The following is a 22,189-nucleotide window of genomic DNA, read 5'->3' on the forward strand; positions in this document are numbered from 1 at the left end:
TGAGGGGCTAAACCTGCGGGGGAATCTGGCCTGGAGCCTCCGTACTGGTTGACAGTCAGGAGAAAAGTGATCTTGTCATAAAGCTCTGCCTTTAATCTCATCATCATGACTGGCAGGGGGCCAGCGGGGTGAGCGATGGGTGATTGACCATTGCAAGGCCATTAACTGTAAACTGGAGTGTTGCAGAACTCGTGTAATATAAAGACGCCGACTAACAGAAAACACATAGAAGTCCAATGTGACATGTAGCCAAAAGGAATCACATGTTTTAGCTTTGTTTTTTGTGCTTTTCGTGCCTGCAATGGTGCCGATGCACTGAGCTATAATGATTGACAGGCATTGGAAGTATGTTTGTAATGCTGGTAAACATAGTGTGGAACAACTGATCTGAAGACTGTGGCAAGTCAGCAGAAAACATCTAACCATGCAGTAGGTACGGTAAAGGCTTGGTTCTTTGGCTCAGCAAGACACAGATGCACATGCATATCCCATTAGTAGATACACATGTGAGATAGACTCAGTGGGATTTGGGTTAGCTCAACTGTGCAGTCATAATGGTTGAACTGGGAGTGATAGCATTGCAATGAGATGGATTTATCACGCTCCAGTGCACTTTCACACAGGTATCTAGCCTGTTATTACAGCACTCTCCAGGACGTCATCAACTGTAATGTGTGTGTCAGTGGTCGTTGTCATGGATTTAGGAGCTATAAATCCTGACATGTGAATGCATTAACAGTAACCAGGTTTCCAGCCATCCTTTTTATGTAAAGTAAAGTACGTGTTGGATAAAAAATGTCACGACGGGCCTGATGGGAACAGCAAATCTGTCGGTAAATCTGTCGACAAAACAAATCCGCTAGACAAGGTGGGTGTTAATTATGCGAGATATGGCGGTGGAAACGCCTCTATGTGAATACATTGATAAATATTGAGGGTCTTATTCTGGTGACATGATGATCGATGCTTGGCTGGCTGCCGTTTGACAAATCAAAATGATTATCCATAACAATCTCATCATTAAAGTAGCCTGCTGTATATGCTATCTGTTGGCTAGAGTGCACGTGCCGAAGTCATAGTGGGCACATTCACTATATAATGCAACATTTGTTTTGTGGTGAAAAAAACATCATTAGAGTTGTGAGGGAAACCCATTTAACTTGGATTTATTATTCAGTACATGGGAATTTAAATGCAAAAGTTATTTCCATGTGCACTACATCATCGCGCACACCGTTTTATCCGCAACAAGCATGTGGTTTTTATGCAGATTTTAAAATATTCGCATGAACATCTGTAGCCAACTGGATGTAAACCTTGTGAGACAGTTATTTGGGTCAGAAGAAAGAAAACATGCTTACCTTTGGAGGTCCTTCTGAGGCCTGGACACATTTGGAAAAGACAAAGAAATATTAGAACTGAATATTGAAATAGCATATTGCCTATTCAATTAAAATGTTATGCTTTATAGGTAGTAGATCAATGGTTTTATAGCTGCTAATGACGCTTACCTGAATTCAACTACAAAGACCTTCTTGAATCCTGGTAACCTTTCAAATGCATCTTCAATCTAGATGAGAACGATGAAAAGATAACACAATTAATTACCACTTCAAGTTGGAGTTTTTCTCAGGAGAATGGAAAAGATCCACCCTGTTCGCCAGACATGCCTGCATCTACACCAGTACTGCGAATCCTTTACGCCACCAGTTAGCGATATCATTCTCAGTTACTGCAGTATAGACAAAAATCAAGTCAGTCCCCTGTCCAAGTCTGTGTAGTGGCTGTCCGTGTGCTAAAGCTGTCCTCTAGGATCTGTGCCACCTCCCTTCTTTCCCCTCTTGGCCAGGAGCAGTAAGGCTCTGTCCTGTTGTTTACTTATTCATCCTCTCTGTATGTCTGCATCTCAAATGACACCCTATTCCCTATTTAGTGCACTAATTATGACCCGAGCCCCATGGGGCTCTGATCAGGCCCTGGTCAAAAGCACTGCACTATATTGGGAAATAGGCGGCCATTTGGGACACGTCTATAACTAATGGCCTCTGCTCTGACATAAACTCTGGCTCTGCCGGAGAAAAGGCCAAAATGTGAGGTGGCAACATCCAGCGATGGGAATACACTGTTCGTCACTGTGGGTTCCCAGCAGAGGACATGTTTCCAGAGCTGTCACACTGACTGGTGGACCTCTGATTTTTCCAGGCAGCTTTCTTCCTGTTCTTCAGTGAATACAGTATGTAGCTGGCAAGCCCGGATAACCAGTACAACATTAGAAAGCTGTTTACAGTAAATAGATACAGTAGACAATATATAGATATCTTTCAACCTCTTCTGAACTTTCTGTTTCTACTCTGTACACGCAAGAGTTAATCGTGTAAAATACACTGTCGAAAACATTAGGAACACCTGCTTTCCATGACAGATGGATCCCTTATTGATGTCACCTGTTAAATCCACTTCAAACAGTGTAGATGAAGGGGAGAAGACGGGTTAAAGAAGGATTTTTAAGCCTTGAGACAATTGAGACATGGATTGTGTCTGTGTGCCATTCAGAAGGTGAATGGGCAAGACAAATTATTTGAGTGCCTTTGAACTGGGTATGATAGTAGATGCCAGGCACACCGGTTTGAGTGTTTCAAAAACTGCAACGCAACAGTTTCCCGTGTGTATCTAGAATGGTCCACCACCCAAAGGACATACAGCCAACTTGACACAACAGGAAAGTATTGGAGTCAACATGGGCCAGCATCCCTGTGGAACGCTTTCGACACCTTGTAGAGTCCATGCCCTGACGAATTGAGGCTGTTCTGAGGGCAAACGGAGGTGCAACTCAATATTAGGAAGGTGTTCCTAATGTTCTGTACACTCAGTGTACATCCTGTATGTGAAAACAAAAGCGGGTGTCAAGAAGGACGGGACCAAACAATTGTTTTTACCAAGAGCCTGTGTGGGGACCGCAGTATACCAACTCTACTGTACCTTATGGGTGAAATGTTTGGCCACGCGTTGGTAGTAGAAGCTAGAGGGGTCTCTCAGCGCGTCGTTGTAGTTCTCTCCCTTCAGCTGGATGCTGAGTTCTACCACCTGCTCCTTCATGGGTGTGGACAGCCTCGTCATGATGTCCTCGACCTCATTGCCCAGCTAAACACAGGACACAAAAACAGATCACATCATTACAATATCACTTCACTCTCATTCATTTCAGTAGACAGTGTCTTTAATCTATAGCGGATGTGATGTGTGTTTAAGAAGGCTTCTATCCTTTATGAAGTAACAATTTGATTATTGATTCTGTATTTCATTGATTGCAATAATAATAACCTCATCATTGCTTACCGTGTTTTCCACCTCTGTTATGATATCTTGGATCCCCAGGAAGTCATCATTTGTTTCTTCTGGTTCTTCTGTGACCCTATAACGACCACCATTATTGTTCTCCTCTGCATCCCTATAACGATCGCCATTATTGTTCTCCTCTGTGTCCGTCAAAATTCCAGTTTCAGTGGTAACCTCATGAGTAATCTCCACAGCAGCCTCCTGTGGCGCCTCTGGAGTGGACTCACCTGCAGCCTCTGTGGTTATCTCTGCTGCAGCTTCTGAAGGCTCTAGAATGATCTCTTCGGAAGCCTCTTCTGTAGCTTCTGGAATGATCTCGTCTACTGCCTCAGATGGGACCCCTTCCGAAGCCTCTGGAGTTTCCTCCTCTGATGGTTCTGGAATTTCCTCCTTTGAAGTTTCTGGAATTTCTTCGTCTGAAGGTTCTGGTGTTATCTCTTCTGGAGTCACTGAAACTATTTCTTCTACAGTTTCTGTTGAGTCTTCTTCAGCAGCTTCCAGCGTTATCTCTACAGTCTCTGGGGGGATTTCTTCTACAGCCTCTGGAGTTTCTTCCATTGCAGTCTCCAAAGGGACCTCTTCTGCTTCCTCAGGAACTTCTTCAGTAGACTCTGGAGTTACCTCTATCTCCACCTCGGGATTGTCCTCTACTGCAGTTTCTTCTGTAATCTCCTCAGCCTCTGGAGGTTCCTCCACTACATATTCTGGAGTTACCTCTACTTCAACCTCAGGAGTGACCTCCAAAGTGGCTTCTGAGGTGACCTCCACTGTAACTTCCTTCATCTCTACTTCAGCCTCAGGAGTGACTTCAGCCTTTATTGTTGCTTCTTCAGTGATCCCTGTTACATCCTCTGGAACGGCATTCACGGAAGTTTCTGGTGTGACTTCTTCCTCAGGACCAATCTCTATTACCACTTCATTAGTAGTAGTGGCCAAAGTATCCTCTAGTACAGCCTCTGGAGTGACCTCCTCAGTAGCCTCGAGAATCAAATGCATTGTGGCGTCTGAGATAACTTCCTCTAAAATCTCAGGGGTCTCCTCTTCAGTGTCTTCTGGGGCAACATTTACGGTAGCCTCTGAGGTGACCTCCACAGGGAGCTCCTGAACGTCTCCATCTGAATCCTCTGAGGTTACCTCCACAGGGGGCTCATGAACGTCTCCATCTGAACCCTCTGAAGGGATCTCCATGGCAGCTTCAGGCTCTGAAGTGTCCTCTGGAGAATCTTTTGGAATCAACTCTGCTGCAGCTTCCTCATCTGTAGTCTCAGAAGTGTCCTCTGGAGAAATGTCTGGAGTTAATTCTGCTGCATCCTCTGGAATATCCTCATCTGTAGTATCATCTGATGTTGCTTTGGTAGCAATGTCTGAAATGGTCTCCAAAGAGATGTTTTCTTCTACCGCAGCCTCTGTGATCTCCTCATCTGTGGTATTTGAAGTGACCTCTATGGCAGCCTCTTTAATCTCCTCATCTATGGTGTCTGAAGTGATTTCTGTCCCCCCCTCTGTGATCTCCTTGTATATGGTGTCTGAAGTGATTTCTGTAGTACCCTCTGTGATCTCCTTGTTTATGAAATCTGAAGTGATTTCTGTAGTACCCTCTGTGATCTCCTTGTCTATGGTATCTGAAGTGATTTCTGTAGTACCCTCTGTGATCTCCTTGTCTATGGTGTCTGAAGTGATTTCTGTAGTACCCTCTGTGATCTCCTTATCTATGGTGTCTGAAATGATTTCTGTAGTACCCTCTGTGATCTCCTTGTCTATGGTGTCTGAAGTGATTTCTGTAGTACCCTCTGTGATCTCCTTGTCTATGGTGTCTGAAGTGATTTCTGTAGTACCCTCTGTGATCTCCTTGTCTATGGTGTCTGAAGTGATTTCTGTAGTACCCTCTATGATCTCCTTGTGTATGGTGTCTGAAGTGATTTCTGTAGTACCCTCTGTGATCTCCTTATCTATGGTGTCTGAAGTGATTTCTGTAGTACCCTCTGTGATCTCCTTATCTATGGTGTCTGAAGTGATTTTTGTAGCACCCTCTGTGATCTCCTTATCTATGGTGTCTGAAGTGATTTCTGTGGCAGCCTCCGAAGGCGCTTCAGAAGTGGTTTCAGAAATGTCCTCCAAAGAAGTTTCTGGAATAAATGTTATTTCAGGTTCTGGGATATCCTTGTCTGTGGATCCAACAGACATATCGATGGCAGCTTCTGAAGGGACCTCTGCAGTGATCTCAACGGCAGCCTCTGATGGGACCTCTATAGGGATCACAATGGCAGCTTCTGAAGGGACCTCTGCAGGGATCTCAACGGCAGCCTCTGATGGGACCTCTGCAGGGATCTCAACGGCAGCCTCTGATGGGACCTCTATAGGGATCACAATGGCAGCTTCTGGTGGGACCTCTGCAGCGGCCTCTTCTGCCTCCTCCACTGTATTGTGTGTGGTATTTGAGATTACTTCCTCATACATTTTCCCAATTACCTCATTAATGGGCTCGTGGATGACAGTGACAATAGGTTCAGGTGTGATCTCCACAGTGTCATCTGAGGTAGCATCGGATGTTTCCTCAACAGCAGCCATATTAACCTCCTGGACAGCCTCATCGCTAGTCTCAGCAATGACTTCAACTGCTGTTTCGGAGTTGACGTCAAAGGCAGCTTCGGTAGTGGCGTCCTCTCCTATTTCCTGTATTGTCTCGTCGGTCTCTGAGGTGACGTCGATGTCAGCATCTTCAGTTACAGAGTCAGTAGATTCTGGCGGGACCATCTCTGTGACCTCCTCAACTGGCTCTGCAGTAATGACAGGAATGACGTCAACATCTCCTCGCAAGGTTGGGAAGGTGTCTGTCTGTACAACAATGACTTCATTGTCTACAGAAGAAAACAAGAAGGGACCCAGAAACAAAGAATATATAAGTATGAATAAAAAGAGGGTTTATTATACGTGACACAGAATACAATTACAGTGGGGCAAAAAAGTAGTTAGTCAGCCACCAATTGTGCAAGTTCTCCCACTTAAAAAGATAAGAGGCCTGTAATTTTCATCATAGGTACACTTCAACTATGACAGACAAAATGAGGAGAAAAAATCCAGAACATCACATTGTAGGATTTTTAATGAATTTATTTGCAAATTATGCTGGAAAATAAGTATTTGGTCACCTACAAACAAGCAAGATTTCTGGCTCTCACAGACCTGTAACCTCTTCTTTAAGAGGCTCCTCTGTCCTCCACTCGTTATCTGTATTAATGGCACCTGTTTGAACTTGTTATCAGTATAAAAGACACCTGTCCACAACCTCAAACAATCACACTCCAAGCTCCACTATGGCCAAGACCAAAGAGCTGTCAAAGGATACCAGAAACAAAATTGTAGACCTGCACCAGGCTGGGAAGATTGAAACTGCAATAGGTAAGCAGCTTGGTTTGAAGAAATCAACTGTGGGAGCAATTATTAGGAAATGGAAGACATACAAGACCACTGATAATCTTCCTCGATCTGGGGCTCCACGCAAGATCTCACCCCGTCAAAATGATCACAAGAACGGTGAGCAAAAATCCAAGAACCACACGGGGGGACCTAGTGAATGACCCGCAGAGAGCTGTGACCAAAGTAACAAAGCCTACCATCAGTAACACACTATGCCGCCAGGGACTCGAATCCTGCAGTGCCAGACGTGTCCCCCTGCTTAAGCCAGTACATGTCCAGGCCAGTCTGAAGTTTGCTAGAGAGCATTTGGATGATCCAGAAGAAGATTGGGAGAATGTCATATGGTCAGATGAAACCAAAATATAACTTTTTGGTCAAAACTCAACTCGTCGTGTTTGGAGGACAAAGAATGCTGAGTTGCATCCAAAGAACACCATACCTACTGTGAAGCATGGGGGTGGAAACATCATGCTTTGGGGCTGTTTTTCTGCAAAGGGACCAGGACGACTGATCCGTGTAAAGAAAAGAATGAATGGGGCCATGTATCGTGAGATTTTGAGTGAAAACCTCCTTCCATCAGCAAGGGCATTGAAGATGAAATGTGGTTGGGTCTTTCAGCATGACAATGATCCCAAACACACCACCCGGGCAACGAAGGAGTGGCTTCGTAAGAAGCATTTCAAGGTCCTGTAGTGGCTTAGCCAGTCTCCAGATCTCAACCCATAGAAAATCTTTGGAGGGAGTTGAAAGTCCGTGTTGCCCAGCAACAGCCCCAAAACATCACTGCTCTAGAGGAGATCTGCATGGAGGAATGGGCCAAAATAACAGCAACAGTGTGTGAAAACCTTGTGAAGACTTACAGAAAACGTTTGACCTCTGTCATTGCCAACAAAGGGTATATAACAAAGTATTGGGATAAACTTTTGATATTGACCAAATACTTATTTTTCACCATAATCCTCAAATAAATTCATTACAAATCCTATAATGTGATTTTCAGGATTTTTTTTCTCATTTTGTCTGTCATAGTTGAAGTGTACCTATGATGAAAATTACAGGCCTCTCTCATCTTTTTAAGTGGGAGAACTTGCACAATTGGTAGCTGACTAAATACTTTTTTGCCCCGCTGTATATAAGAAAACATTCTACATGACATCAATGAATTGCTACTGAACATGTCTGGCACTGAAATTGAAAAGTAGTGTGTTCAGACAAGCAGTTCAGACAATCTCTTAGGAAAGTCTAGCGGTCCCTCTATCCACTGTCCATTGACAACGTGGTGTGTCATTAAGAAGGATTAAAGGCCTATTCTGGGAGCAACGCGTGTCTTGATCAGGCTACAGTAGTCCTATGCAGCACCCACAATAACCTAAAGACAGTACTACACTACAGACAGGGGCTAATAGTCTAGCTATACTGTCACTGATCAACAGATGGCATAAAAGACAGATTAATTTTGCCCAGACACTGAATTGAGGTTAAGAGGTCAACCTTTTTGGGTGGTGGCCAATTCTGGTGGAGTTGCCGCGGTTGGACTGTGTGAAAGAGAAACAATCAATGAGTAACTTCAACATGTTGGACTGTGTGAAAGAGAGACAATCAAACAGTAACTTCCACATGTTGGACTGTGTGAAAGAGAGACAATCAAACAGTAACTTCCACATGTTGGACTGTGTGAAAGAGAAACAATCAATGAGTAACTTCAACATGTTGGACTGTGTGAAAGAGAGACAATCAATCAGTAACTTCAACATGTTGGACTGTGTGAAAGAGAGACAATCAAACAGTAACTTCCACATGTTGGACTGTGTGAAAGAGAGACAATCAATCAGTAACTTCAACATGTTGGACTGTGTGAAAGAGAGACAATCAATCAGTAACTTCAACATGTTGGACTGTGTGAAAGAGAGACAATCAATCAGAAACTTCAACATGTTGGACTGTGTGAAAGAGAGACAATCAATCAGTAACTTCAACATGTTGGACTGTGTGAAAGAGAGACAATCAATCAGTAACTTCCACATATTGGACTGTGTGAAAGAGAGACAATCAATCAGTAACTTTAACCTGTTGGACTGTGTGAAAGAGAGACAATCAATCAGTAACTTCAACATGTTGGACTGTGTGAAAGAGAGACAATCAATCAGAAACTTCAACATGTTGGACTGTGTGAAAGAGAGACAATCAATCAGTAACTTCAACATGTTGGACTGTGTGAAAGAGAGACAATCAATCAGTAACTTCCACATATTGGACTGTGTGAAAGAGAGACAATCAATCAGTAACTTTAACCTGTTGGACTGTGTGAAAGAGAGACAATCAATCAGTAACTTCAACATGTTGGACTGTGTGAAAGATAGACAATCAATAAGTAACTTCCACATATTGGACTGTGTGAAAGAGAGACAATCAATCAGTAACTTTAACCTGTTGGACTGTGTGAAAGAGAGACAATCAATCAGTAACTTCAACATGTTGGACTGTGTGAAAGAGAGACAATTAATCAGTAACTTCCACATGTTGGACTGTGTGAAAGAGAGACAATCAATCAATAACTTCAACATGTTGGACTGTGTGAAAGAGAGACAATCAATCAGTAACTTCAACATGTTGGACTGTGTGAAAGAGAGACAATCAATCAGTAACTTCAACATGTTGGACTGTGTGAAAGAGAGACAATCAATCAGTAACTTCAACATGTTGGACTGTGTGAAAGAGAGACAATCAATTAGTAACTTCAACATGTTGGACTGTGTGAAAGAGAGACAATCAATCAGTAACTTCAACATGTTGGACTGTGTGAAAGAGAGACAATCAATCAGTAACTTCCACATGTTGGACTGTGTGAAAGAGAGACAATCAATCAGTAACTTCCACATGTGATACAAAAGATTCTAGGTTGTAAAGCTCCCACTTTACAATAAGCACCCCTCATACCTGTGTAATAAAATGGCAGTTACGCAGGAATGTACAGTGTCATTAAAATAATTACATAGTACTTCAAACTGGTATACCTGTTCAAATGGCTTTCATGCTATTGTGATGTCATTTGCAAATCTTTAACATTTTGTAAATCAAAACCAGGTATTCCATGTTGTTACACTGTAGCCCTGTATGTAACTACCAGGTATTACACTGTAGCCCTGTATGTAACTACCAGGTATTACACTGTAGCCCTGTATGTAACTACCAGGTATTACATGTTGTTACACTGTAGCCCTGTATGTAACTACCAGGTATTACACTGTAGCCCTGTATGTAACTACCAGGTATTACACTGTAGCCCTGTATGTAACTACCAGGTATTACATGTTGTTACACTGCAGCCCTGTATGTAACTACCAGGTATTACAAAAGTAGACCTGCTATAATACATGTTACTGTCTACATGCGTGTAGCTTACAGGACCAGCAAGCTGTCTACAGCAGTGGCTATGATCATACAACAATGTAGTAGTTGTATGAATCTGGTTGAAGCGAGGGGGGAAAGGTTGAGCAGGCTGCAGAGCTGTGTGGTGCACAGAGCCTGCCGTGATGTCACATTTACATCTTCATCATTTAGCAGACTCTTATCCAGAGCGACTTATATACATTTTCATACTTTTTTCATACTATTCCCCGTGGGAATCGAACCCACAACCCTGGTGTTGCAAGCGCCATGCTCTACCAACTGAGCTACATGGGACTACATCACTGTTATGGATAGCATACAACACAGCAGTGTTTCTATAGAGCCGTGTGGGCACCAAGACAGCAGGCTTTAGTGTTGGGAACAGGCCTACCTGCACACTTTGGACCCTGAGCTTGTGGGCTCGCTGACGTGGATGGGACGGGGATGAGGAGAACATGGAAGTGGTGTAAATACAATGTGGTTGATGAGGGGTTGAGGTTGAGTAACGTGAGTGACGTTCAGCGGGATGCAACATTCTGTACGTCTGCTCTAAGTGACCAAAAAACGTTCTGTAATGTTGCCACCTGCTGAGCGTAACCCAGGCATGTACTTATTTTGCATTGTGACAGAATGCAAGTGCTGGTATCTCACAGAGACATTGGAACGTTTGGAACTCACCTATTCGGAGCAGCAGTCATCACCACTCTCTGAAATAAAAACAGAATCCATTGATAAATAAAGCTTCTCAATCACATACCAATAAACTACACACACATGTACACACACACGCATACTCACACACATCAATATCTGTAACGTTTTACACATCAAAATGTACAAAATTCTCACTCACAGCCCTAACAAGAGAGACATGCTCCTCTGATCGGCTGAAGTTGCTGCCAATCTCCATCACGCTGACAGTTCCATCCTGACATAAATTAACCCAGGCCTGGTACTCATCTCTCTCAGGTAGACGGTCCCAGAAGATCTTGAACGCCTCCCACACCGTCTCCTGACACACTGGGCAGCACACAGACACAGGACTGGGTCAGAGACTAGCTTTCACACCTGGAATTTTTTGTGTACTTCCTGATTGGACATAATTGAAATCGAATTGACCCCAACTCTGATTGACACAGAGACATGTGACACAGAGGTCGCACTCAATCTAGATTTAAATAACACTGTGTAGTACAAGGACATGGTAACCAAAACAAACATTGACATTTAGCTGACATTTAGCCAGCGATCCTGACAGGAGAAATCTCTCCAATGGACAGCTATGAAAAATGAAGGCAATCAGGGAAATGTGAGGTCATTTTTTGATCCATACACACATATACTCCCAGGTTCCAGACAGCATCACCATTTCACCACCCCTGCTGACATTGAAATGACTTCTCAGCTCAAGACATGTGGTTTTCACAATGTACCAGTACCTCTGCTTTGGAACAAAAAAATCTGGCAAAAAACGTTAACCCCCTTTCTTTTTCTCTCAATCTGCAGCCACATCTGTAGGCTACATTTCAGGTTTGGAGGCTGAGGACAACCAGAAAGCCCTTGGTAGAGGAGCTAGCGGGAGCAGGCCTGAGGGCTCTCATATTTTCCTGGCAGCATGGCTCATCTGATCAATGTCTAGAGGACTACTATTTCGGTAGCGAGGCAGGGTTCAGACCGAGGACTGGGGCTTTCTCTCTAAGCTTCCCCAGGTGGAGCACCACGTGTTCGGATTTAACTGACAGAAGGGCACCCTGGTGCAAGGCTGTCTGGTGCCAGGCTCTCTGCCTGGTCTCACCTGAAATCTGGCCCTTACCAGTATCAATCAGTCTGTACCAAAATGAGGTTGGACGTTTGACTTTGACCTTAAACGTGGAGCGTTTCTCAGCCTCCATGACTGACTACCATAACTATAGCCCTTGAATCATGATAGATTAGTTACTGTCGTTGGTTGACTTCTAGTCATTTCCCTTGAGTTCCAACAAGGCTCTGAACCATTGTTTCCAACAAACGACTGATAGAGAATGGTAACACCGGGCTGTATTTCAACGGCTGAAGCCATGCACGTGGATGACCATAGGGCTTTAATAAAGAGGCTGGGAAAGTACTGCTTACTGCATGGTTCATGTTGGAGGTGATTAAAGAGCACACATTTACATGACAAACATCTATTTATCTTCCCCACCTGTCCATTCCCAATTAAATATAAGATCATCACAGAAAGTTGTACTCATCATTAGCCTTCTGTCACATACACTCTTAGAAAAAAAGGCACTATCTAGAACCTAAAAGGGTTCTTCGGCTGTCCCCATAGGAGAACCTTTTGAGGAACCCTTCTTGGTTGCAGGTAGACCCCTTTTGTTTCCGGGTAGAACCCTTTTGGCTTCCACGTAAAACCCTTTCCACAGAGGGTTCTACGTGGAACCCAAAAGCGTTTTACCTGGAACCAAAAGGGTTATTCTATGGGGACAGCCAAAGAACCCTTTTGAAAACCTTTTGCAGAAGAGTGCATGCACCACAGGAATTAAATTAATCTGGCTGAACAACAAAGATTGTAGATGAATAGACTCCAGGTCATAATGAATCCCCAGGGCCCATGAGATACAGTCGTGAAAAAGCTTACCTCGCTGGTGAAAGTACTTCAGATGGTTTTCTATTGCTTGGTCTACAGTCTCTTGAGAACAAAGCTTCACTCCACTGGGGAAAAGAATATTCCGCTTTCGTCTAGAAATAGCACCCTTTCCTTTGTATGTCTTGTGGGTCAACGCCTCCAGACCTTCATCTGACTCCAGTTGTCTTGAAATCCCAGAGGGGTCTTGAGATTTCAAGTGTTTCACTACCAAACCTCTATCCATAGCAACCCCATGCAAAGCATCTGTAAAAGTACATGAGACAGTTATACATGTGACCAGAAGTCAAACAGTCATCATTAAATCCTCTACTGTACCTACCCGTGTCAAAGTATCCTGTCAGAAGGATGGCAGACACAACCCAAAAAACACAGTTCCTCGTTAGCCCCGGCATTTCTCAAAGAGCCAAGATCCAAGATGCAGCCCCAGTCTAGAGTAAATCTTCTCAATCCTTCTCAGTTCATCAACAATAGGGTTTTGTTTACTGTCCATCCACTTGATAGCATTGTGTAAAAATAGGGCTATTCCTCTGGTTATTCTTCGTGGGCTAGGCTATCCTCCCAGTGTAACGGGATGTGGTCACAGTGCTGAAGACAGCTCCCCAGCCTTACTCAGGTAAGCAGATGGGACTTTGGCAAGAGATTTCTTTCTGCTTCCTAATCCTATTTGATAAGCTTTAGTGGTGCCTCTGCAAGACTTTAGTCTAACCGTGCATGGTTGTTTAACTTGTGAATAATCTGTGTCTGCCAATGTGGGGAATAGGGATAGTGATGGTCATTTTTTTTTTTTCATAATTGCATATTTTCACAGCTGCAAAACATGCAAAAACAACTTATCCTACTTGGACACACTTTATATCCTATAAGTTGCTAATTTAAGTGATATGATTGGCTTGGTCTGCTTATTAAATGATTAAAACATGAATTCATTACTTACTCATTCCTTTTATATTTACAGTACTGCAGAGATTCACAATGTGAAATGTGATTCTCATGGTGACATTATCAACAGATGTGAAATGCATTCAAAATCACCACAAATTGATTGTGGCTTTCATTTAATCTAGAGAGAGTATGTGAATGTGTCCTTTGTCTCTGTCTTTCAGGGCAATCTTGAAACCTCTCTGCCCAATGCCATTACACACAGCAGTAAGCATAGGTATCAAACCCTACAAGAAATGTCCATTCATTATAATCCACATAATTAAAATGTCCTGTTTATCCAGGATTATTTTCCTGCTGTAGCAAACTGGCTCAAATTAAGATATTACAGCTGTATGTGTAGGTGAGTCAGTAGTGGTCAGTGTTTGTGGAACCTGCTGTACCACAACACAGACATGCAATCTTTCCGGGAGGCTGATTTGGTGGTGAGTAATGAACATTGCTGCCAATAAGCTCGCCTGACCTGTAGCAGGACAGTGCAGCTCAAGGGGTTAGACCCAGGTGACTAGATGCTACTTATCCTTTCTGACAGGAAAGGTGCTTATTCCCTTCAGGACAGAGGAAATCAGAACAGAATAGCAAACGGAATTGTCCGTCTGTCTATTGTATTCACAACGTCTAACATTGTTGTGGCAGACAATTGACATCTGTAAATAGGACTTCAAATAAGGGCCAGTGTTTGGTATAGAGCATTTGATTCATTCCAGTATCAATCAAATTTATTTATAAAGCACTTCTTACATCAGCTGATGTCACAAAGTGCTGTACAGAAACCCAGCCTAAAACCACAAACAGCAAGCAATGCAGGTGTAGAAGCACAGTGGCTAGGAAAAACTCCCTAGAAAGGCCAGAACCTAGGAAGAAACCTAGAGAGGAACCAGGCTATGAGGGGTGGCTAGTCCTCTTCTGGCTATGCTAGGTGGAGATTATAACAGAACATGAGTTATAGATCCGTCATTCTCATTGAAAGAAAGTCTAAGAAGTGGTAGATCTGTTCTGTGCATGCTATTTCTATGCTTCCTATTCTTAAGTTTAGGTTTTGCATCTTTTACTTTCGGTTTTGCACACCAGCTTCAAACAGCTGAAAATACAATATTTATGGAAAATATATTTCAACAGCGGTTTAGATGGTACAATGATTTTCTACGCTATACTTGCTTGTTTTGTCACATAAACTGAAATTAGACAAACTATTAGAACTTTAGCAACCAGGAAATGGTGGAGCGATTTCTGCATAGTGCAACTTTAAGCTAACACTTATTTATTATAAAGAGCACTAGTCACTCCACTATGTCTTCCTGTGTTTCAAAACACAAGGAGACGAAAACAGGAAGTGATCTGGCCCATCAAAGGGTTGATTCACTTATGTATTGGCGTCGTGGCATTCACATCATTGGAGAAGTACTACATTATCAGATTTGAGCTACACCCGATGACCTTTCCATTAGTCCTGAATCCCAAGCAAATGCACAGCTGGTTGATAAATCTCCTCTTTGCATGGTAACACAACTGACGTGCATGTAGTTCAGTGACTCGACTGTGTCCCAACTGGGACCCCTTAGTAAGACTTGATAGCACTGTTTTCTATCGGTGCTATGGATACTTAGAGACTATGCATGGGGGAGAGCTGTTATTAAAGCCATTGTGGTTTTGGAAGTAGAATGGCATAGCTAGCATATCATCCAGTGGAAGTCATTTTCTTTTGGGAGTCCGTTGAATATGCCGTAATTTTCCAGTCCACGCATGGGTTCACTTGTTTGAAGGTTCCATAAATTATCTAGACAAGAAGTTGACACCCAATAGTGGATTTGTACAGAGAAGAAGAATAAATCAGAGGGTTATCCTTGTTTCCAGGGGGGTGGAGTAAAACCACTGAAACATCTCAGAGGGGATATGGGTGTTCCATGCCAGGGTTAGGGTTATGGGTATGGTTGAGGCTAGGTTTTGAACAGGATGTGGACATGAAGGTAGGGTTAGGGGTTGAACCAGGATGTGGACATGAAGGTAGGGTTAGGGTTGAACCAGGATGTGGACATGAAGGTAGGGTTAGGGTTGAACCAGGATGTGGACATGAAGGTAGGGTTAGGGTTGAACCAGGATGTGGACATGAAGGTAGGGTTAGGGTTGAACCAGGATGTGGACATGAAGGTAGGGTTAGGGTTGAACCAGGATGTGGACATGAAGGTAGGGTTAGGGTTGAACCAGGATGTGGACATGAAGGTAGGGTTAGGGTTGAACCAGGATGTGGACATGAAGGTAGGGTTAGGGTTGAACCAGGATGTGGACATGAAGGTAGGGTTAGGGTTGAACCAGGATGTGGACATGAAGGTAGGGTTACATGAAGGTTTAGAACCAGGATGTGGACATGAAGGTAGGGTTAGGGTTGAACCAGGATGTGGACATGAAGCTAGGGTTAGGGTTGAACCAGGATGTGGACATGAAGGTAGGGTTAGGGTTGAACCAGGATGTGGACATGAAGGTACGGTTAGGGTTGAACAGGATGTGGACATGAAGCTAGAGTTAGGGTTAGAGGTAGAGGTAGGGTTAGAGGAAGGGTTAGAGGTAGAGGTAGGGTTAGAGGTAGGGTTAGATGTAGGGTTAGCGGTAGAGGTAGAGGTAGGGTTAGCGGTAGGGTTAGAGGTAGAGGTAGGGTTAGAGGAAGGGTTAGAGGTAGAGGTAGGGTTAGAGGTAGGGTTCGATGTAGGGTTAGAGGTAGGGTTAGAAGTAGGGTTAGAGGTAGAGGTAGGGTTAGCGGTAGGGTTAGAGGTAGAGGTAGGGTTAGAGGATGGGTTAGAGGTAGAGGTAGGGTTAGAGGTAGGGTTAGATGTAGGGTTAGAGGTAGGGTTAGAAGTAGGGTTAGAGGTAGAGGTAGGGTTAGAGGTAGAGGTAGGGTTAGCGGTAGGGTTAGAGGTAGAAGTAGGGTTAGAGGTAGGGTTAGAAGTAGGGTTAGGGTTAGAGGTAGGGTTAGAGGTAGAGGTAGGGTTAGAGGTAGGGTTAGAAGTAGGGTTAGGGTTAGAGGTAGGGTTAGAGGTAGAGGTAGGGTTAGAGGTAGGGTTCAATAAAACAATCAAATGTATTTATAAGGCCAGTTGATGTCACAAAGTGCTGTACAGAAACCCAGCCTAAAACCCCAAACAGCAAGCAATGTAGGTGCGAAGCACGGTTGCTAGGAAAAACTCCCTAGAAAGGCCAGAACCTAGGAAGAAACCTAGAGAGGAACCAGGCTATGAGGTGTGGCCAGTCCTTTTCTGGCTGTGCCGGGTGGAGATTATAACAGAACATGGCGAAGATGTTCAAATATTCATAGATGACCAGCATGGTCAAATAATAATAATCATAGTGGTTGTCGAGGGTGCAACAGGTCAGCACCTCAGGAGTAAATGTCATTTGGCTTTTCAAAGCCGATCATTCAGAGTATCTCTACCGCTCCTGCTGTCTCTAGAGAGTTGAAAACAGCAGGTCTAGGACAGGTAGCACATCTGGAGAACAGGTCAGTAAGGATGTGCATGTCGCTGGGCTTAGGATCGGGTCGAGACCTGTCACACGTCCGGTCATTAGTGAATAACTGCCTTGCATGCCTTCTCAGAGAGCAGAGTAGGTGGTTTCTGAGGTGAGATGGCTGAGACTAGGGCAAGGCAGCCAGGTGGTCTCTCTCTCTGGTGGGGCCTGATTGACAGACTGAGGCTTGTTTGGAAGTTAGCGCTAGAAGGGTAGGTTCAGAGGGCTGCCTTTATGACCTCACCATCTACTCACTCTCACCCCAAAACTCTCTCTGGACTGTTTATGTTGCCAGCTTTAGTCATTTTTACTGACTCAGTTGTCTATAATAGGGCTTGGGGTCAATTCAATCTCAACACATTTCAGATATTGAAATGAATCACTGTTTTTGAATTGACTTAGCTTTCTCCAAGTACCTTTATACAGTTGAGATCTCTCTGTGTCAAATGGCTAACTTTGTTGTTTTCACATTATAGTCAGGTGACATATTATCAACAGATCCGGGAATAGGAAATACAATTAAAAACAGAGGTAGGTAGGTAGCCAGCAAACAAATTATACTTGAACAGTATACACAGAATATATATTATAATTAAATCATCTGTTGCTTTTCGTTGTCTTGCCATTAGTCTCTTGCCAGACTAGTTGGAGACTCACTCAGCTGATGATGGTGACGTTACGGCAACGGTGAATAAACAATGGTAACATGGTTTATTGGATAATGTGATCAGAAGATGGGCCAGTGTCTTAGTTAGGTCTGGGCTCCTGTCCAGGTATCAAGATGATACCACTGTCCTGCAAGGCAAAGAAAAACAACACCCTCTGATTAGACCTGTAATACTAACCTCACAATGAGATATTCACACCGGTCAATGAGTTAATGGAAACCAATAAGGACAGAGTCAAACATAAACATACAGGTTTACAACACACCGTGGCACATATTATTGGAGTGCTGATCTAGGATCAGTTTTGCCTTGTAGATTATAATGAATGGACCGGGTAGACCTAATCAAAAGGTGCCTCTCACCGTGTGAATACTGTATTACCAGCAGCCTTTGACAAATACTGTAACGTAGCCTGGGGAATGATAAAGTTGCCTAAGGTCAACAGGTCTGGACCCCTGCAGAAATGCTGGGATTGGAAACTGGTGTTCTATGAAGAGACTACAGAAGAACAGGGGGGAAGGGGGGCTCTAGAGAGCCATCGTGTCCAAAGAACTAGCTAAATCTGTCTAATCCAGCAGTCCGGCTCAGATTAGCTTCCCTGTGGCCCCTTGTGGAGCACAGTTACCTCATCATGGCCTAGCCTACTGTCTACAAGACAGTGTGCATCCCAAATGGTACCCTATTCCCTATATAGTGCTTTGGTCAAAAGTAGTGTACTATATAGGAAATATGGTGCCATTTGGAACGCTACCAGACAGACAAGGCCAAGCCCAGAGAACTGGACTAATACACGTCAACAGTGATTAAAGGAAATGCGCCCAATCCTACCTGTGGCTTTTGGCCCCAGACCCAACCTCCACTCCATTCAGTCTGTAACTATGGTGACCCACAGTAAGCAAGGACACAGTTGAGAGTGTGAGGCATGCTCATCATAACAATGCTGTTGTATTGACGTTGTATTAGTTAATGTGACGACTGTTGTTCAGCGAATGATTAAAAGTTTCTAATTGCGTGATTATCTGAATCAAGAAATTATTAACTCATTAACCTGGGGCACCATGGGAAAACTGGTTTTTATTGAGTTTCTATTTCCCAAATTAACTCAAAGAATATCAGAATATCGATTTTACAACAGCCGCTAATTAACCAGTTACCTCTACAATCTCGTTCTGAACGTCGTATTGCCCGTGAATCTGCACGGACCCGGGTCTCACCAATGAGTTCATACCACACCAATCTTAGTTTAATATTTATTTATTAGAAAGCTAAAATGATGATAAAAGATACACATAGACAAAACACATGATAGGCTATTGATTAGAACTTAGTATAACGGGCCAACACACTATGGCGCGTGTTACCCAAAATGGGGATTTCAAAGAGAGAGAGGAAAAAGAAAGTACACGGGAGAAATATACATTTGGGTGAATTTGTCAGCTATGCTATTCTAACTCAAGCCTTGCCCCAAACTGGCGCTCTTATGGGTCAGAATATAATGATGTAATTGCGTGAGGAAGAACTCCGAGGATTCTCTGCGTGGACTGTTCAGGGGACCGTTCAGGCTGCTCGATGACACACTACTCCAGCCCACCTCTCTGATCGTCCTCCTGATGTCAGTGTCCTTTTGGCTTAGGAGTCTGTTCCCTCACCCTTGTTCTGGAAGGGGTCTTCTGAGGACAGACAGCTCTGTAGCTCAGAGCTCACAGCATAGGAATGAAACCTTTTAGATACCACGATCCCCTGGGATTGGATGCTAAGGGGGTCCGGCTTGAATTCACAGCTACTCATCCGTAGCTTGGGTAGAAAATGATTTCTTTGTCTTCAAACTTTTGTTGTGTTCTGGGTTCGTTGACTTTTTAGACCTTGGCTGCAGCTTGGGTCATGTAGTCTCCTCTGTAAATTCTTTACTCACAGGTTTTATACCCTCGTGTCAGAAGTGGCTTTAGAAGTGGCTTTTGGCTTTAGGGCAATTCTCTGGGCATACCAAGTTAAGAGCAAGGTCTAGGTTTTTCTCAAATCCAATTTTCAACAACTAAATTCACATTTCATCTTTACCAAAACATTCCCTTTGATTTGGACATTTTCCACACAACATATAATGTATAAACATCAAACATATACTAGGAAAACTCTTCACGTTACAATGTTTTTGTAATAACGTCATCTATTAGACTTTAATAACAAAACAAAAATGACATACATTTTCATATTCCATCTATCGTCATGATCACGATTGTGGCTGACGGAAACCATTGTCCCAAAGTCCCTTTATTTAATGTTTAATGTTCTGAGGCTGGTTCTCCATAGTAACAGGACAAAATAATTTGTCTGTGGCCTGAAATTTACCAGGGGCGTGAGGGGTCAGAAAACCCCCACATCTTCAGACCCCTAGATCTCTCCTCCTCTGTTGGAGTTGAGAGATAATCTGTCTCCTGTAACCTGACCTGATCAGGACAGTCATGACATTAATACTAACTAACAGCAGCTCAAGTCAAATGAATACTTATCTATCAAATTAACGTCATTGATGCCGACAAGGCATGAAACAGTTAAATTGTGCTTCAATTCTTTTAAACATAGGCTACAATTTACTGTACAAAATCCTCTTAACTGCTTTGGGACTGGGGGCAGTATTGAGTAGCTTGGATAAAAAGGTGCCCAGGGTAAACTGCCTGCTATTCAGATTTGGATAGAAAACACTGAAGTTTCTAAAACTGTTTGAATGATGTCTGTGAGTATAACAGAACTCATATGGCAGGCAAAAACCTGAGAAAAAATCCAACCAGGAAGTGGGAAATCTGAGATGTGTAGTTTTTCAAGTCATTGCCTATCGAATATACAGTGTCTATGGGGTCATATTGCACTTCCTAAGGCTTCCACTAGATGTCAACAGTCTTTAGAACCTTGTTTGATGCTTTTAATGTGAAGGAGGGGGGAATGATAGCTGAAGGAGTCATGGGTCTGCTGCCAGAGAGGCATGAGCTGATTACGCGCGCTCATGTGAGAGCGACCTGCATTCCATCGCATTTCTACAGACAAAGGAATTCTCCGGGTTAAACATTATTGAAGATTTATATTAAAAACATCCTAAAGATGGATTCTATACTTCGTTTGACATGTTTCTACGACCAGTAATATGACTTTTTGTCTGAACTTTCGCCTGGGCTTGCCCGCGCGTCGTGAGTTTGGATTGTGTACTAAACACGTGAACAAAAAGGAGGTATTTGGACATAAATGATGGACTTTATCGAACAAATCAAACATTTATTGTGGAACTGGGATTCCTGGGAGTGCATTCTGATGAAGATCATCAGAGGAAAGTGAATATTTACACTGCTATTTCTGACTTCTGTTGACTCCACAACATGGAGGATATCTGTATGGCTATGGTCTGAGCACTGTACTCAGATTATTGCATGGTGTGCTTTTTCAGTAAAGCTTTTTTGAAATCTTGCATTAAGGAGAAGTGGATCTAAAATTCCATGCATAACACTTGTATCTTTTAGCAATGTTCATTATGAGTATTTCTGTAAATTGATGTGGCTCTCTGCAATATCTCAGGAGGTTTTGAAACTACTGAAAGTAATGCGCCAATGTAAACTGAGATTTTTGGATATAAATATGAACTTTATCAAACAAAACATACATATATTGTGTAATATGAAGTCCTATGAGTGTCATCTGATGAAGATCATCAAAGGTTAGGGATTAATTTTATCTCTATTTCTGCTTTTTGTGACTCCTCTCTTTGGCTGGAAAAATGGCTGTGTTTTTCTGTGACTAGGTACTGACCTAACAATCGTTTGGTGTGCTTTGGTTGTAAAGCCTTTTTGAAATTGGACACTGTGGCTGGATTTACAACAAGTTAATCTTTAAAATGGTGTGAAATACTTGTATGTTTGAGGAATTTTAATTATGGGATTACTGTTGTTTTGAATTTGGCACCCTGCACTTTCACTGGCTGTTGTGGTATGCTACCGTCCCACATATCCCTTTCAGCAAGCGACCCCCACTGACCCACCATCTAATGAAATTAGTAGCATTCTTATACAGGCAATGACCTGTAATCCTGCTTGGCCCCAGCAGGGACCCTGCTAATTACCTGGGGATGAACCTCTCCCTCAGCCAACGCATTTCAGCAGACGCCCTCCAGGTGTGTGTTCTAAATGGCACCATATTCCCTTGATAGTGCACTACTTTTAACCAGGGAACATAGGGCTCTGGTCAAGAGTAGTGCACTGCATAGGGAATAGGGTGCCATTTAGGAAGCAGGCCAAATTAATGAAGGCCAGAGCCAACTGCAGAGCTCCTC

At 43.1% G+C, this 22,189-nt stretch overlaps 1 protein-coding gene and 1 non-coding gene across 4 annotated transcripts in view; both read right to left on the reverse strand.

The window, feature by feature from the left end:
• Positions 1 to 13,369, reverse strand: part of LOC124010382 (interphotoreceptor matrix proteoglycan 2-like) — a 33,104-nt gene extending 19,735 nt beyond the window's left edge. Inside the window, exons 1-11 of one of the 3 annotated variants that reach the window (XM_046322771.1) lie at positions 13,092 to 13,369; positions 12,764 to 13,015; positions 10,997 to 11,163; positions 10,822 to 10,850; positions 10,535 to 10,567; positions 8,245 to 8,288; positions 4,144 to 6,194; positions 3,337 to 4,074; positions 2,980 to 3,141; positions 1,512 to 1,570; positions 1,362 to 1,382 (exon numbers count right to left, since the gene is read on the reverse strand). In XM_046322771.1, coding sequence (XP_046178727.1) covers positions 1,362 to 1,382; positions 1,512 to 1,570; positions 2,980 to 3,141; positions 3,337 to 4,074; positions 4,144 to 6,194; positions 8,245 to 8,288; positions 10,535 to 10,567; positions 10,822 to 10,850; positions 10,997 to 11,163; positions 12,764 to 13,015; positions 13,092 to 13,164 — 3,629 coding nt within the window. In that variant the 5' untranslated portion in view covers positions 13,165 to 13,369. Of the gene's footprint in view, positions 1 to 1,361; positions 1,383 to 1,511; positions 1,571 to 2,979; positions 3,142 to 3,336; positions 6,195 to 8,244; positions 8,289 to 10,534; positions 10,568 to 10,821; positions 10,851 to 10,996; positions 11,164 to 12,763; positions 13,016 to 13,091 lie in introns of all 3 variants that reach the window. The other 2 variants (XM_046322768.1, XM_046322769.1) reach the window with 2 other exon arrangements.
• Positions 10,367 to 10,437, reverse strand: trnaa-ugc. The gene has a single exon. It is a non-coding gene; the product is annotated as a tRNA-Ala (tRNA).
• Positions 13,370 to 22,189: the final 8,820 nt, after the last annotated feature.

This window comes from Oncorhynchus gorbuscha, linkage group LG23, assembly GCF_021184085.1.
Source record: "Oncorhynchus gorbuscha isolate QuinsamMale2020 ecotype Even-year linkage group LG23, OgorEven_v1.0, whole genome shotgun sequence".
NCBI lineage: Eukaryota > Metazoa > Chordata > Actinopteri > Salmoniformes > Salmonidae > Oncorhynchus > Oncorhynchus gorbuscha.